We start from the raw sequence: 18,234 nt of genomic DNA on the forward strand, positions 1-18,234 counted from the left end.
TTAAGGTAAATGCTGAAGAGCTGAGGTAGTATGTCAGAAAAGTATTAAAGTGGATCCCTTCAGGTAGTGGAAAATATGTGTACATCTGTGGTCTGTCCTTGTTCTCCTGGTGATCTGAATAATTGATTTTTTTCTTTTTTTTTTTAAAAACAGCTTTACTATGGTATAATTTACCTCCTGAAAATCTGCCTATTATAACTGTATAGTTCACTAATTTCTAGCGTATTTATTCATATATAACTATGCAACCATCACCACAAAACATTGATTTTTTAAGAAGTATATTCTCTAAATTCAGATTAGAATTTTTATTCATTCCTACTTATTTTTCATTATCCAACTTAATCACAACTTTTCCGTATGATTTTCTCTTCCTATTCTGGAGAATATTGACCCCCCCTTTCTCTGTAATATTTGTCTGTCTCCAAGGACAGACTTTAGATATCAATTATCTAGAACTATGCATGTGATTTAAGAGGTAGCAACTATGCCCTCTTTGATCCCCCAAACTCTTTGTCATACTACTTTGTCTTTACCACAGTGCCTAAACCCTCACCATTAGAAATATTTACTCATTGAATATGGACTGTATATTAGCCAGTAAGTAGTATCGTGTCGGTGTTAAATTTTCTGAATTTGATAATTTAGAACTGTGATTATGTAAGAGAATATCGTGGTTCTTAGAAAATACTTGCTAAAGTATTTAGGGATAAGAATTATAATGCTTGCAACTTAATCTAAGGTGGTTCAGCAAAATAACATTAGTAATCATTATATACACATAAAACCACGTGGGGTGGATGTGGGGGAGACTAAGAAAATGTGGGAAAATGTTAATAATTGGTGAATCTAGGCAAAGAGCACATGGAAGTTTATCATACAAATGTGCAATTTTTCTGTAAATTTGAATTTTATAAACAATTTTTGAAGAAAACATGTTCCTTTAGTTCAATAATTCTCTGCCTTAACAGCACATTAGAATCACCTGAGAATTTTTAGAAACTACAAATACCTGGTCCTACCTGCCAGAGATTTTGCTTTAATTGGTCTTGCATGAGGTCCAAGCATCGGAATTTCGTTTAAATCTTTTTAGGTGAAACTTTTTTCTTTGTATGTTTCTTTTATATCCTTCAAAACATCTAGCAAGGTTCCAGGCATAAAACAAGTCCTCATGACATTCTTATTGAAGTGAATTCATTAAAAAAAAAAAAAAGGTAATTTCTTAAATGTAGCCATAATCATGTCATGGCTGTTTACCCAAATCAGCAGCTATAAATGTATGTATATTATATGTGCCAATGATACGTGACTTTTACCTATAATACTCGTATGTGTGTATCCTTCTCATTATGACAGAGAGGGGGCTTTCACCCTGCCTAAGAGCTGCATTAATTGTAATTTAAGAGGGTCAGTACTGCAGGTTCTAAATACCTATTCCCTTTCCCTCCAAAAAACCTGTCAGATATAGAGATTGAAGCCCATTTAGATGGGACTATTTTTAGGTATGGTTCATCAAGAATACTGCTGAGATCAATGATGCTAAGTACTATAGACTTAGAAGGAACAAGCTGGAGTATGAGTATTTTGGAGAGGACAAAATGAAAAATACTGATATTTAAATTATATGCAGGAATGATGAAAAGGACATAGCAGATGGAAATACATGTATTTGAATACAGAAAAACAAGTGCCTTCATAGATCGATAAAGCAAGAAAAAGGGACTGAGAAAGAGTCAGAGATCCACTGGACTAAAAAATATCTTGAGAGAATTCAAGACAAAATTATAAACTGGCCTAGATCATTTTCTGTTTTTTTCTTTAAATCTCTGGAGCAGTTTTTTTTTTTTTAATTACAGTAACAAATTCTAGAAAAGAGATGTGTTGCAAATTTTATATTAAAAGAAAATTAAATAGGAAGAAGAGCATACTTCTAAAAATTCATCTATTGAGTCATGCTGGAGAATAATGACAGCAAAATAGAATTTCTGGGCATATTTGAAAAGAGTTCCTAAGCATCACAAATTCAAGTTGCTCCGTGAACAATATCACAATGATCACTCTCATGAGAGAGGCTCCCGCGTCACAGAAGACCCCAGCAAATTAGAATGACATCTTGAAAGACTCCAGTGAAATCCACTTAGGACACCGAGAATGGAGTTCAATTTGTGAATCCTCTTTTCATTATTCCAGACTTTCCAAGAATTGAGAAGAGAAACCAGTGAGACTGGTAAACTATTTCAATATCTCTTTAATAGTGCCCTGAACTTACACAAGAGTATGGCTAATTACTGTGGATGTAAGATGTGAAGTGGTTCTTTATTCTCTCCACCATCATTAAGGCAAGGGCAGAAGTAGGGATAAAGTTTCTCCCTGAAAGTGCTATTGAAGGTATAAATGTGGGTCATAGTTTTAGCATTGTAGAAGGACACCTGTCCTCCTTCATAATCCAGGTATATGCCCACCTTATTGAGGTTGTTAGTCAGTTTCAGACTGCAAGAAGGCAAATCCAGAGCTTTTAGATCGTCCTTGTCCCTTAGTCTTAAAAGCCAAAATCCTTGCTCAGGAGTTAGAGGACAGCTGCCTTTCCGAATGATAGATTCTCTGACCACTCCAACTGTCCATTTTGTCTTCTTTGCTACTTCTACTTCCCAGTACCACTTTCCAGAGGTGAAGCCTTTTGAGCCCAGCACAGCCACGCTTGAGTCAAACCTCTCTGGATCATCCGGCATTACCTGCTTAATGTCCCCATGCCACACACTGGTTCGGTTTTTGGAGAGCACCAAATTTGGGTGAGCTGTTTTAGGGTCCAAAGTCAATGGAGATAGGCCTAGTAAGAAAATAAGAGAAAGCAGGGCATGGGAGAGAAGGGGTGGATGTAAATTCCCATAGTAAAATGCAGTTACATAGACTGTATCTCCCCATACGCATGTACTCTTAGAACAGGCAGGTAATTACTTACATACTTTTTATTGTTTCGGTACCCATGTGGCTATATTCTAGGCATTTTTATATTTGTGGTAAAAATCAGCTGTACTTTGAAGCCATTTATGCTCTAATGAAGAAAAGAATGCAAATAATATATAAACCTGTGCTAGTAAATATACGAAAATACAAATGCTGAAGATACAACAATTAGGTAAGTTTGTCCTAGGAAAGCTTTCTAAGGAAAGTAAGTATTTCAGTTGTGATATAACTGAGATGTATTCAGGATGCTTTGGGTAAACAGAGGCAAGAAAGGAATGGGTTAAAAAGAGTAGCTTATGTGGGATAGACCATAAAAATCTTGCCTGTTAGAGGCAGGCAGGACTGAGCTAACTGGTACAGAGTTTAGAGAATAATGGTGAGAAGTTTATATTTGGTTTAATAAATAATGGGACTTGTGAGATTTGGAATGTTTTATGCCACTGCTAATCAGAATGTGTTCTACAAACTGTACGGTTACCAGTCTGGGACAAGATAGTAGAGAAATTAAGAATAAACTTTAAGAAACTTTTGGAGCAATCTGAAAGGTTAATTTTATGTCAGTTGAATCTAATAATTAAAAAACTGGACTTGCCCTTTGTAATTTATTTTTTTAGTTCCATTTTTTTCAAGTAATTAATTTGTATTGTATTCTACAAACATATCAGTCCATGACAGGTTGAGATTTTAAAAACTGGTCCTTCATCACAGGTAATTTGTTAAGCATTGGTTTAGACAAATCAAGGGGCAGCAGTATAAAAAAAGAATTTCTAAGTAAAAAGAGGTTGGACGCATAACCAGCAAAAAGATGATACAAACTCTAGGTGTGAGATAATTGAAACTTGGCACAAAATTTGATAAAGGAATCATAAATGCTATGTATGTTTACATCACGGACACAGATATATATATGCATACATTTGTTGTTAATGGATTTGATTATACTTGGAAGAGACAGCAGTCCAATCCAACTCTCTCTTTCCAGAAAAGCCTGAGTGTCTTCTATCATCCTAAGGATTTCTCTCCAACAAGAGACTTTGAAGAATCCTGAAATTTTTCCAGACAGGCTGAATCTTCTCTCCTTCACATATCCCCCATCCACGTTGGGTTGTTACTCTTTCCAATGTGACAACTAGGATATCTTTGGAGGTATCACAAAGGCTTCTTACCAACCTTTTTAGAACCCTAGTCTGCTTTCATCACCAAGCTTCTGATACCTCCAGCTGGCTCAGTCTGCACTGGCTCTGAATGTTCCTAGAGTTAGCTTTGTGTCCTCTTTTTTCTTCTCATGCCATACTTAATCCAACAGTAATTCTGTCAACTCCACCTTTAAAATATTCTGAGCCTACTCATAATATATATGCAGATAACTTCCACAAATACCACTGGTCTGGAACTATTGCAAGGTTTTAAACTGTTCTGTTTCTACTCTTGCCCATCGGCAACCTGTTCTGTTCATAACATGAATGAGATCATCCAGTTCTACTCAACACACTCTATGCTTTCCATCTCCCAAGATAAAATCTAGACTCCTTACAAAGCAAACAAGACCTACATGATTTACCCACCTCTCTAACCTCATCTTCTGCCACATTGCCCTCATTTATTTTGATCCAACCACCTTTGCCTTTTGGCTGTTCCTTGAATATGTCAAGCTCCTTCATCCATCAGGGCCTTTACACTTTCTTTCCTTGTCCTCAAACACTATTTCCTCATATGGTATACTCTTTTACACCATTTTGGCCTTTGTTCATGCAAGTTCAGTAAGGTTACTGATAGAATCTAGGTAGGTACAGGGGTATTCAGTGTAAAACTCTTTAAACTTTTCTGTACGTTTGGAAATTCCACAATAAAACATAGGGAGGGGACAGTTACCCCTCAGATATTTTCTGTGGCCATTTTATCTAAAATAGCATGTTCATCCATCCATCACTGTTTCCATTCTTGCCCAACTTTATTTTTTTTCATGAATAATTATTGAGTGCACCTTGCTTTATTTTCTTTACAGTGGTTATCACTATGTGAAATTGCTTATTTATTCGTTGGCCATCTCCTCCACTAGAATGTAACCTTTGGGAGGGCAGGGACTTCATCTGTTTTGTTCCCTCATTTATCTTCAAAATTTGGAACTGTTCCTAGGTGTTCAAGTAACTATTTGTTAAATAAATAAATGAACTTCAATCAAGTTCCATTTGAAATCTTGACACCATCTAATTCCACCATGCCTCATATCCCTGTTCTCCTTGGCCAACATTCAGAATGTAGACCCCGCCAATGCTTTATCTTATAACATGCTCTATCCCCATTACCTGTTCTTTGCTTTCTCCATCTTCACCCGTCCTCCCACAGCTCCCACCCAACCCTTTTCACTCTGCCCTTTGGAACTCTCTTTCTAATTGACTCTCCTGCATCTTTAGTTTACAGAATTCGCTCATCACTTCCTTAGTCTAACAAACACCTGGCTGTTTCTTCCTCCAAAAACACAGCTTCCAAAAGTTCACAAGACTATTTATTTTCTAAATTCAGATGCCAGAGATCCAGTAGCCACCACTGCCACGTCTAGTCCCCTACTCTTCTCTTCATCCTTATGTAAAAATCACTTTTCATTTGAAGTTCTTGCCATTCCATTTCATATGACCCTCTATCTCTATTTGATGCTATAATATACAAATTTCCTGTCACACTCCCTGCACTTTGGGATGACTTTGCTTTTCTACCCCAACTCCAGCCCATCATCCCAAGTGACTTCACTATTCCTTTGGATATAGCCACTCTCCCAGGTCCTTGACTTACAGGTCCTTGACTTTACTGTTGGTGACTTTTGACTCTATTACATTTCAGCTGTCTATATCAATGACCATATTCTGGACCTCATAGTCACTGGGAAATATTCATTCTCTAAAATCTTAAACTCAGATATCCCATTCTCTTATTTTTTTGAGCTTTCTCACTCTCATCTCCCCCTACAACCATTGCTTGACTTCATTAATCTAGTCCCTGATTTCTCCTTATTTTCCTAAGTTATCTGCTTCCTGGCTTAAAATCCTTCCCTAAACAACTTGTCATTAGCCGCTTTCTTTCCAGTAACCTCCACACTTTTATTCTCTTATCTGCAGCACCTGCCATGCAACTCTCCAACCCTGAAACTATCCAGCTATTCAAATTCACATCCCAATTCCTGACCCACTGAAGGAGGAAAATCACAAAACTTTACATATAGATAACACAACAGATCATTATTTCCACTTTATGCTTTATAGACCATCAGCACTGCCCAGAACTCCTTTAATTCCCAAATCAAATCATCTCCAGTTTCTCACAACAGTGATTTCAAACCCTCAATCCCCTTCACCCCGCCCCCAATTTCTATTCCACCACTTCCCCTCCTCAGCCCCAGGCAGAAGACTTCTTCCCCTGCTTCACCGAGAAACTACAGTACATCTTATAGGAATCCCTCAATTCTTCAACTCAACTCAAACTGTAAGCTCCACCTAATAAAATTGTTTGCCTCTACTATCTTTATCTCATCTGCAGAGGAAACTGAAAAGTCAATACCTTGCTCTCTCTTTAGATTTCACTCACTCTTCCCTACTTCCACTAATTATTCCCTTTCTTTGTGTGTGTGTGTGTGGGGGGGTGTGTGGTGTGTGTTTTGACAATATAAATTTATTATCTTACAGTTCTGGATGTTGGAAGTCAGACATGGATCTCACTAGGGTAAAATCAAAGTGTCAGCAGGGCTTCATTCCTTTCTGGAGGCTCTAGGGTAATTATCTCCTTTCTTATACCATTGATTTTTGCCTTTCTACAGGCTGCTTCCCTTCAGTATGTTTTTAAAAGTTCTCCTTTGACGCTGTTTGCACACTCACATCTTCCCTTCTTAGTGAAACTTCTCCAGTTAGTGACCTATTCATTCCACTGCTGCCTCATTCCAAATCACTCCTGAACCTTTCACAATATAACTTCTCCCATTCCACTCTTGAAATTGCCCTTACCTTGAAGTCACCAATTGTTATTAAAAAACAAAAACATCTCTTTTCCAATCATTTTCTAAATTGACCTTCACATTTGGCATCAATGACCACTACCTTCTCCTTGACAGTCTCTTTCCTTAGATTCTATGTCAACTTTGTTTTCTGGTTTTTCTCTTATTTCTCTTGCCAGACAGAATTCCTCAATCTTTTTGGGGGCCTTCATTGCCTTTTATTTGTTGGTATTCTCTATAAGGTGCTCCTTCTTTGACTGTATATTCTCACTTTCCTTAGGAAATCTCATTTACATCAATTCCTTCAGCTATATTCTATACTGATTATTTCAGCCCTGCCCGCTCTCTTAAGCTTCAGTTGGAATAGTACCTATTTGAATATATTCACTTAGTTGTGCTATAGGTCCTTCAACGCAACATGGTCACAATTGAACTCATCAATTCCCTCCAACATCTGTATCTCCTATATTTCCGTCCTTGATGTTACCTTTCTCTATCCCTTACCAGCAGTTACTGTCTGGTACATTTCAGCTCCTGGAATTCTGTCTCTGGAGTCTATTCTTTATTTTCCATTCCCATTCCCATGCCTTTGGCCTAGATCTTAATAATTTTTCACCTAGATGGCTAATACAGATGCTAAACTGTATCTCTATAGCAGAAACTATATCTCTTATTTCTATGTGCTTGGAGCCCAACTTAATGCTTAGCATGTCGTAGGTCCTCTATCAGAGTGTGTTGAATAAATGAGTACATTTGGTGATATTTTACTGATACACATAAAACTAAAGGAAATACATTAAAATATTTTAAATTGGAATTGATAGAACTACAACCAGCAGGCCAAATCTGGCCTGCCGCTTGTTTTATAAATAAAGTTTTATTGGAACACATTGATGACCATTCATTTACATATTGTCCATGCCTGCTTTTTCACTGCAATGGCAGAGTTAAATAGTTTTGACAAAGACCATACAGCCCACATGCCTAAAATATTTATTATCTGACCATTTATACAAAAAATACCAGCCCCTTTCCTAAAGCAACAGCCTCTATTATAAAGCAGAAAAGGACAAAATATGAACCTGCAGAATAAGCAAAGAACCAGAAATAAGAAGTATGAAGTATATTTTACCAAGGTTTGACTACAGTTACATTATTAGTAAAATAGCCATATATTAAATAAATCCCATTTGTTTTTCTTAGATGTAAAAATGTACCAAAAATAAAGAAAAATCAATTTATGCTTTAAATGATTGCTAGAAGTAAAGTTTGATTTTGCAGGGCAAAGAGTACAGGAAGAAAAACACACTGTTATCCCAAGACAGCTAGAATTTGTAGAGTAGAGTAACACAGAGGAGGGAGCTTTGCAGAGACTTTCGAACATCTACAAAGGGATTCCCTCAAAGATATGGCTGAGTACTGATCTTCATTAAAACTCATTAGGGCCAGCAAAAGAATCTCCAGAAAATAGTAGGCTGAAAAATTTCTAGAGTTCACACAAGACTGGAAATAGTTTTCAAACCTGCCAGCCAGAATGGAAAAATGTCATAATATGTGGAACATTAGGCAGGGTACTCAAAGGGCATTACCTTAGAAAATGGGCTAAATTAGCCCTCATTTAAAGGCTGCTGTTGAACTGCTTTAACAAAGCTTAAAAGCCTCAACAACGGTTAAAGACAGTGTCAAACGGAACAAAGTTATTTCAAATAACTGCATGGCAAAGTTAAATCCTATAGAGCTTAAAGGATTACAACAAAATCCAGCAAACAGCAATGTAAAATTAATCATGTTTGATATCCAATAAAAAATTACCAGCCAGAAGAGAAATCTGTCATGCAGAAGAATTCCAAATAATTTATATAGATAGTCCACCTTCAAGGAGGAGGAGCATAACTCCCCGCTCCTTCACTGTGAGCGCTCATAGTGACTTCCTTCCAAAGTACACAGATGAAAAGGGGAAGGAAAGAGTAATACTACACTGGAGAAACCTGACACATACTACTTCAGTTACTACAACATCAGTGGTCATAGACCATATTGACAGTGTGTATGCTTGATATGATGTGATGAAAATGACCTTTATCTGGTTTCCCTCTTGCTAACTTATAACCCTGGTCTTATGAGAAAAACATTGGACAAATTGCAATAATGTGGCATTCTACAAAATACATGACCAGTACTCCTTAAAAATGTCAAAGTCATCAAAAACAAGGAAAGTAAGTCACAACCAAGAAGAGCTTAAAGAAACATGACAACTAAATGTGATGTGGCATCTTAGATGGAATCTTGGAACAGATAAATGACATTAGGTAAAAACTAAGGAAATCTACCAAAAGTATGGACTTTAGTTAGTAATAATGTATTAATATTGGTTCATTAATTATAAAAAAAATGTATCACACTAAATGTAAAATGACATATTAATAATAGGAGAAACTGATGATGAGGTATATAAGAACTTCTCATTTTTTCTATAAATCTAAAAGTGTTCTAAAAAATAAAGTCTGTTAAAAAGAAAAAAAATTACTAACCATGCAAAGCAGCAGGAAAATAAGACCCACAATCAGGAGAAAAATCAAGCAATAAAAGCATGTCCAGAAATCACAACAGTGATGGAATTAGCAAAGACACTAAAACAGCTATCATAAATATCTTACATTTGCTTTAGAATGTAAAGGAAAACATGAACATGGTGAGGAGGGAAATGGAAGATATATAAAGACTCAAATGAAACGTCTAGAAATGAAATGTATCTGAAACGAAAAACATCTTGAACAGGATTAACAGAAGATTAAACACTGCAAAAGAAAAGATGAAAAAATTTGTGTAGCAATAGGAACTATTCTCAATGAAGCACAGAGAAAAAAAGCTAAAAATACTGAGCACCAGTGATAAGTCAGCCAATATCAGGTGGTCTAACACATAAAATCAGAGTCCCAAAAGGGAGAAAAAAGGGGGGTAGGTGAAAAATTCTTGAAAAAATAATTATAGACATTATTCCAAATGTGATGACAACGATAAACCCATAGATTCAAGAAACTCGATGAACCACAAGCAGAACGAATATAAAGAAAATGATGCCAAGACCCAGCATAATCAAACTGATGGAAACAAGTGACAAAAATTAAATATCATAAAAGTAGCCTAAGAAAAAATAAATAGTACACACAGAGAAGTACAGATAAAAATGGTAATAGACATCTCATCAGAAACTATGCAAGTCAGAAAACAATGTAGTGTGATATCTTTATCACACTAAAAAAGAAATCCATCAACCCAGAATTCTATATGAGAGAAAACATCTTTCAAAAAAATGTAGTAAAATAAACACTTTTTTCAGAAAACAGTAGCTGAGATAATTCCTCACCAGCATACTTGAACCATAAAAAATGTTAAAGAAAGCTCTTCAGGCAGAAGGAAAAATGATACCAGATGGAAAATTGCATCTACATAAAAAAATAGAGTGCCAGAAATTGTAAAAATGTGAATGTAAAAGATGTTTCTTCATTGTAAAAATCTCTTTAAAAGATAAAGAAAAACAATTTAAATAAAGAAAAACAATATATCTGGAAGTTAGAGTGTGGAAATAAAATGTATGACAACAATAGCATAAAGGATGAGGAATATAAAAGTATACTGTTGTAAGTTTTTTCCCTATATGTAAATGGCTGTTATTTGAAGATAGTATGGGATAAGTTAAAGATGCATATTGTAAAATCCTAAAGCAACAAAAAAATGTGGAAAAAATAAAATAAAATAAGTACACATAATAAACCAATAGTGAAGATGAAAGGGAAAACTAAAAGGCACTCAATCCAAAAGAAGATAGATATAGAGAAAAAAGAGAACAAAGAACAGATGGTATGAATAAAAACAAATATCAAGATACTAGATTTAAATCCAATCATATTGATTATTATTAATGTCACTGGTCAAAACACCTCAATTAAAAGACAGAGATTGTCAGGTTGGATTTAAAAAGCAAGGCGTAACTGCATGTTAGCTACATGAAACACTTAAAATATAATATAAAAACACAAATGAGTTAAAAGTAAGATGATGGAAAAATATACACATATTAGAGAAAATAGAATTCAGAAAAAGGAATATTATTAGCAGGGATACAGAGGAACATTTTATAATTATAATAAGACTGATTCATCAAGAGGTCATAACAATTCTAAATGTGTATTCACCTAATAACAGAGCTTCAAAATACATGAAGCAAAACTTAATGAACTGAAGGGAGGAATCACACTACCTAATTTTGAGATTTATTATAAAGCTAAAATAATAAAATCTTGTGTTGTTGGTATAAGAATAGACAATACAGGTTGATTGACAGAACTCAGAGACGATAGTAGACTTACAGTTGATTTTTGACAAAGGTGCCAAAGTATGTCAGTGGTAAAAAAAGAGTAATCTTTTAAACAAATGATGTGGGAACAATTGGACATTCGTGTGGAAAGAAATAACCTTGAATCTTACCTTACGCTATATACAAGAATTAACTCTAAATGGATAATAGACTGAAACATAAGAGCTGAAATAATAAAGCTTCTGGAAGAAAGTATAAGAAAAAATATCTGTGGCCTTGGGTTAGGGAAGGATTTCTTAGGATACACAGAATAAAAACATTTAAAAAAAATTGGTAAGTTGGATTTCATCAAAATTAAAAACTTTTGCTCTTTCACAAACCCTGTTAAAAAAATGAAAAGGCAAGCCACAAACTGAGGGAAAATATTTGAAAATGTATGTCTGATAAAGAATTTGTGTCCTTTAAACTCAACATTTGAAAAAAAATCCAATAAAAATAATGAGCAAAAGATTGAACACACTTAACCAAAAAGATATATGAATGGCAAAAAAGCAAATAAAAAGATGCTCAGGCTTAGTCATTAGGGAAATGTAAATTAAAACCACAGAGAGATAATACTATACATCTGATAAATGATTAAGATTTCAAAGATTGACACTATCAAGTTCTGGCAAGGATGTGGAGAAAGTGTGGGACTCTCATCCGTTGCAGGTGGGAATGTAAAATGGTTCTGCCACTTAAAAAAAAAAAAAATATATATATATATATGGTAGTTTTTTTTACAAAGTTCAGCATACACTTAACACAACCCAGCAATCCCACCACCAGGTATTTGCCCCAAAGAAATTAAAACACAAAGTCTGTAAATGAATGTTTAGGCAAGTTTACTCATAATAGCCATAAACTAGAAACTACCCAAATGTCCACCAATTGGTGAATCAATAGCAAATTGTTATGTATGCGTAGAACATGATTATTGATAAATACAACAAACAGGTGAATCTAAAAAAGCATTATACTAAGTGGAAAAAAAAAAAGCCAGACCAAAAGACTACATAATGTATGATTATATGACATTTTAGAAAAGACACAACTAAAGTGGAATAAAGAAGCTTAGCGAGTGTCAGGGGCTGGGGATAGAAGGAAGAGACTGGCAGCAAAGTGATATGCAGGAACTTTTTGGGATGATAGAAATTTTCTACATCTTGATTTTGGAAATATTTACATAAGTATATACATTTATCAAAACTCATCAAATCGTACACTTTACAATGGTGAGTTTTATTCTATGATAATTGTACCTCAGTAAAGCTGATCTTTTTTCAATGTCAATTACCTGGGGAAATTGTTAACAAGGGTAGATTTGTGATGCTCATGAAGTCAGTAACTGCTACTAATAATGAGTCTTTATGAATTTTATTTAGAACTTTATTTCTATAAAGATTTGTATTTAGAACTTTATGTTCTTGAAATGCCATCTGCAGTCCTTTGGTATCTGCAGGATGACAAAAACTTAGTGCTCTAGGCACACCTACTGAACTTACTGGTTTTCTTTTGAAGCACTTAAGATCTCTAAACAATTTCCTAAGATATTATTCTCTATATAATGAACATCAAACACGAGAGGATTTGTAAAAACCCTATTACATCCAAAGAGTATGTACAGTAACCTCCTCCTCCAGGGCAGAGAAGTTCCAGGGATTTATATAAGTGATTTAGCAAAACAAGATAAAATATTGGCTGTCACATTTGATACAACAATCAAACAAAATCATAGGCTGAGAAGTAATTCTGACATCAGACTCAGTTTACCAGTAAAAAGCCATGAATTCTTAGGCCATGGTACCAAAAGAAATTCAGTCATACCAAATAGCCTTCTTTTGGCTAAACTCTACCCTTACCCCCCATATCCTAGACTCTATCTAAAGTACTAAGTAGGGCCACAGAAGAGGTCCCACAGATGGAACATAGATTAGGATAGCCAGGACCCCATCGTTACTACCCACTGATACCTGGAGACAGAGTGGACTGCATTTCCCTCCATATGATGTACTGGATGGGACCTTTGTACAGTCCCGGATTCAGCTTCCTGGAGATAAACTCTCTGGGTGTCAGCACCCTCATTCCTTGCTTCAAGCTGCAGGGGACGTAAATCATTTATTCTTGGACATCCTCCAGGGACTGAACGTAGGGTATTAATACCATATGGAAACACTTACCTGTCCATGAGAGGTGCAATATCCTAGAAGAGGAAAGGGGAAATAGAAAAGTTAGATTCCTGTTCATCAACTCCAGAAATTTCTTTGGTGATACTGGCCACCACCAGAATTTGATTGTCAATACTGAGATCCTGTGCAGATGGTCCCCATTCTGTCGCCACCTCTCATCTTCCATATGCATTTTCTGATCAGCATCCTTCATCTAACCCAATATAAGCTGGCCTTATCTTGCTCTGATATTCTAGAGTTCCCTTTTACATGGAACAAGAAAGTTAAGGTTAAGCTATTCTTATGGGTACTGCCACATAGTCTCTGGAAAAACACACAGTGAGTATTCCAGCCCCAAGGTTACTTTTCCTTAATCTGGATAATTAAGCTTCTGAGAGCTGCGGTGGTAACCGATGCCACTTTAGAGGTGAAGCTTCAGGTAGCAAAGACTGGCAAACAACTTTTCAAACAGGTAAATTTATGATGGCTGAGAGCCAAAGTTACAACATAATTTGCATTATTTTTGAGAAATAAAGCTTCAAAGTTCTTTATGGAGAAATACTAAAATATTAACACATACTGTTATTAACGGCATTTTATTCTTTTCTAGGAGGGTGAAAGTAAAGGTTTCTATTGAACATAAGGCAAAAGTAGCCTCTGGCTTTTCTCCCAGAGAATCTGTGCTATAGCAATATGTTCCCCTTGTGGGGAAAAGCTGCTTCTACATCTTTTCCGCTCCCTCCCCCTAGTAGTGCACCGATTCATGTTGACAGGGAGTCTTACTTTGAGAAAATCGAAGGAGTCCTGCTGTCCAGTCCGTGCCTGGATGCTCACCAACATCTCCTTGGCTAGGAGACACTGTTGCTGAAGCTGGTTCAGGCTCAGCTCCATCTCCTCATTCAAGGCTTTCCCCTCTTCCCTGAGCTCATTTAAAATGTCCTTTTCTTTGCTGTGCAGGAACTGATGCAGCTTTAGAAACTCCAAGGAGATGTGTTGCTGCAGATGTAGCTTGTTTTCCTGGAAACGTCCGTGATCATCACCTTGGTAATTACTGAGACTAGCACTTGGGGTGGGGGTGGCCCACACCACCAGGACTCACACAACTTGGAAATACCATAACAGGAAAATGCATAAACATGGCTGCTGAGTATCAACGTTCAACCATACTAAAAGGAGCCCTCCCCCCCACTTTTTATTGGCGGGGCGGGAGAGGACTTACTCCATCTTTCTCAGCTAATTTAATAGCTGAGGATGAAAAATAATCAAAAGTGGTCTGTAGGTTCCTAATGCAGTACTGAGGGGGTAACCAATACCACAATAAATTAGACTTGGGGTTAACCAAACATTCTAGAAGGAATGACACCACCCTCCTGCCCAGAAGTGCAAACTAATATCTACCAAGTGATGCGAGACGGGCCATACGGAGGCTGAAAAAACTGCCCGTATCAAGAACTGGGAAATGGGGAGATGCCACTCCTGCTGCCAGGAAATGTAAAAGAAGCAGGAGACGGGGAAACGTTTGAAGCACTGAAATTGATAGCTGCTACACTTGCAGCTCTTTTCTTAGGTGACCTCAACATCCTCACGGGTGAGCCACCTGATATCCTGGTTTCTTGGTTCCTTATCCTCATTTCTAGTGATTTCCACCTTTATTACTCATTCTCTTGGTTACAATGAGGATTTTATCATACCCAGCAATTGCACCATCTCCAAAAATAACTTTATACTCACTCAGATACCCCTGTTGCAACAATTTTGGGGTCTCATTGAAACCTCCTATATATTGACCCCTCCATTTCTGTTCCTTCAACTTCTTCTGTCTCCATGTCCCCTCTTACCCAGCTTGGATTCTATAGTCCATCATTATAATTGCGCTCATCAAATAGTCTTTAACTCTCTCTTTTCTCTAGCTCACACGTTTCCAATTTTCCTTCTACCTATTTCACCACTATTTCTCAGACTTATTTGTTGGTTCTGACTCCCCTAACCAAGCTCTAAATATTAGAGTTACTTGATATTCTCTGTCCTGGGCTCTCTTCCCTTCTTGTTCTGCACTCTTTCAAGGTGGTTTCCTGTTTTACCACAGCTTTACGTACCATCTATATGCGGACGTCCTCTTTCCAGCCTACATCAACTTCTAAGTTCCAGATTCCTATGTCCAACTGTCTGTGTGGCATCTCCACTCGCCCCCACATCCAATGAATCACCACATCCAGGTTATTTTTTATCTCCACAGCATATGCTGACGCTGTTCATTTCTCTCCCCCCCCCCGCCCACTGCCTCTCCATCATTCTCTGGGACCACTGCCGTAGCCTTCTCCCCATTATCCATGTCCTCGGCTCGCTCAGTTCATTCTCTGCAGAGCCACCAGACTGATATTTTCAAAATAAGATGAAGCTATGTCTTGTTTAAACCTCTTAATGGCTTCTAATTATTTACAGGGTGAAGTTCAACATTTCTAACATTATCTCCAAGAGCCTACGTGTTTGGGCCCATATCTGCCTCTTCAATCCCATCTCGCCTACCTGGATCCAGTTGTATTGGCTTTCTCTCTGTTTAACACAGCAACTAACTTCCTTTCTCAGGACTTTTCCATATGCTCTTTACTCTTCATCGAACATTCTTCTTCAGAACCCGTCCTTCATATTCCCCTCACCCAGTTCACTTAGCTAAGTTACCTATCCTTCAATTCTCAATTATTAGTAGGTGACTTCTTCAGAGAACTCCCCCAGTCTAGGTTCGGTTCCCCGCTTATATGCTCTCATAGCACCTTGTATTTTCATTTATAGTAATTATCACAGTTGTTATTTTATTGTTGTTGGAGGGGTTACTTAACTTCTGTCTCCCAACCTAGTGGAATATAGTATCTAGTGTAATGCTTGACCCACTCAGTAAATATTTTTGAATGAATGAATGTTAACTTTAATAGCTGAACTAGGAACCCTTAAAACAGGAACAAGATTCTTTGGAGGCATCATTATTTCCCTCTATCCTTCTTCTTCCTCTCACTGTATATATTTCTTCTTTCAGATGCCAAATGCCAGCGAATACTCCCGTCCATAGAATAATGAACGAAGCAATAAAACTCCCCCCACCCTAGGGACAGATTTGCCAAGTCTCTAACCATTAATGTTGTCCTATAGTTCCTGTGAAGTTGAAAGTATAGGCAGTCGTGTTATTACATTTGGAGGAAGTTAGGAAAGATCAAATCTGATGGGAAAAACCAGCAATCTGAGAGACCTTGGTTCTGAGGTAGCCTGGTTGCAAACCCAAAGAAAAGAAAGGTATTTCTTTGGACAGAGCTATCTTTAGTGGATTTGCCATAGATGAATTCCTCATTTTGCCATAGATTAAAGGAAAGACCAGACAGATCACAACCCCAATACCTAGTGACTGAACCATCAAAAGGATCAGCATATTAGGGCAAAGGCCAGTCCGCTCACTCTGTAGATCAACTATTGGAAACTGACTCCTCTGCTACATTCCTTTCCACCCTCCTGTGCCTGGTTTTTAATTCTATCGCCCAGTTATCATTTAGTGTACTGATAACATAGTATAGGTACCCTTTGACCCAAATAGCTAGTTACAAGGAGGCTATATTCAAGTTCAATCTCATCACCCCTCTGCCCTGCACCTCACCTTGTAAGCAGCAATAGCATCTTTCTGCATGTTCCTCAGGGCCTGAAGTTCCTTCAGGGTTGCCTCCAGTTGACCCTGGTAGATGGTAAGCTCCTCCTGGGAATACCACGTGGAATTAACCCACACTGACTTGGGAGAAGGGCCATAAGAGATATCTCCCCCAAAGCCCCAGTGTCAGAAAAAAAGCCAACTCTTGCTGCAAAAGTCTTTCCTTTCCCCTGTATCACAGTTCCTGTCTCTTCCAAGAATTGTGAAGAAAATTACAAGCAGCAGAAACATTTAGTTTGTTTTACCTTCTTAGTTAACTACAGGGGTTTGAGAAAGGCAAGAGAACTCTATATATTTTCTACCCTAGTTAGACTGTTCTCACAATACCTTCACTTACATTGTTTTCATTTAGAGCACTTATTTCTTCCTTTTGCCCATCCAAATCCAAATTATTTCCCAGTTCAAACTTTTTCACCATACATCCTCTGACTATTTCAGTTTTCTCCAATCTTTTCTGAAATTCTAAACATTTATGAATTACTAATGTGACAAAATTATGCTCTCAATTGTAGACTATCTTATATTACTTCCATTGTGTTATTCATTTTGACTAAATCTCAAGACTTTTAGAACCAGAACAATATCTTATATGTCCATATTCTACACAGTGTCTAGTCTAGCAGAGTGCTGTCACGGCAAGGTTTAAGTAAATATTTGATTGATTGAAGGAGTAGGCCACAGGTCCTCCACTGCTCCTCTCCTACAATCAGCAATTCTAGAGAAAGAACATTGCAAGATACGTTGTATTTTCTGAGCACTCTGAGCTTTCTAATAATCATCTGAATAAAGGGGTGGGACTGGAAGAAAGAATATTCCCCTCCCCCCAGCTTCCCTAAGGGATTGTTCAAAGCCCAGGGCTCACTCACCATGAAGAAACAAACAGCATCAGAGATCTGCAGGAACTCTTTAGACTGCCCCACAGACAACCTAACATCTTTGCACTGGAAGCAGATCAGTTTCCCATCTGGCTTACTGAACAGTTTCAGGTTCTCTCCATGCTCTGGGCACTGTGGATGGCCCTTGAGTAGGGGTAGCTTCTTCATCTTCTCTGCCAGCTTCTCCAGTGCAAGGTTGA

The 18,234-nt window shown here is 37.1% G+C and overlaps 1 protein-coding gene across 1 annotated transcript; it reads right to left on the minus strand.

The window, feature by feature from the left end:
- Positions 1–2,285: 2,285 nt before the first annotated feature.
- Positions 2,286–18,113, minus strand: TRIM69 (tripartite motif containing 69). Its single transcript, XM_033109166.1, has 6 exons — positions 18,026–18,113; positions 17,112–17,207; positions 14,306–14,488; positions 13,484–13,506; positions 13,277–13,401; positions 2,286–2,827 (listed from the first exon to the last, which is right to left on the minus strand). The coding sequence occupies exons 1-6, from the start codon at positions 18,026–18,028 to the stop codon at positions 2,286–2,288; spliced, it is 972 nt and encodes a 323-aa protein (XP_032965057.1). The 5' UTR covers positions 18,029–18,113.
- Positions 18,114–18,234: the final 121 nt, after the last annotated feature.

Source organism: Rhinolophus ferrumequinum, chromosome 6 (genome assembly GCF_004115265.2).
Source record: "Rhinolophus ferrumequinum isolate MPI-CBG mRhiFer1 chromosome 6, mRhiFer1_v1.p, whole genome shotgun sequence".
Taxonomy (NCBI): Eukaryota; Metazoa; Chordata; class Mammalia; order Chiroptera; family Rhinolophidae; genus Rhinolophus; species Rhinolophus ferrumequinum.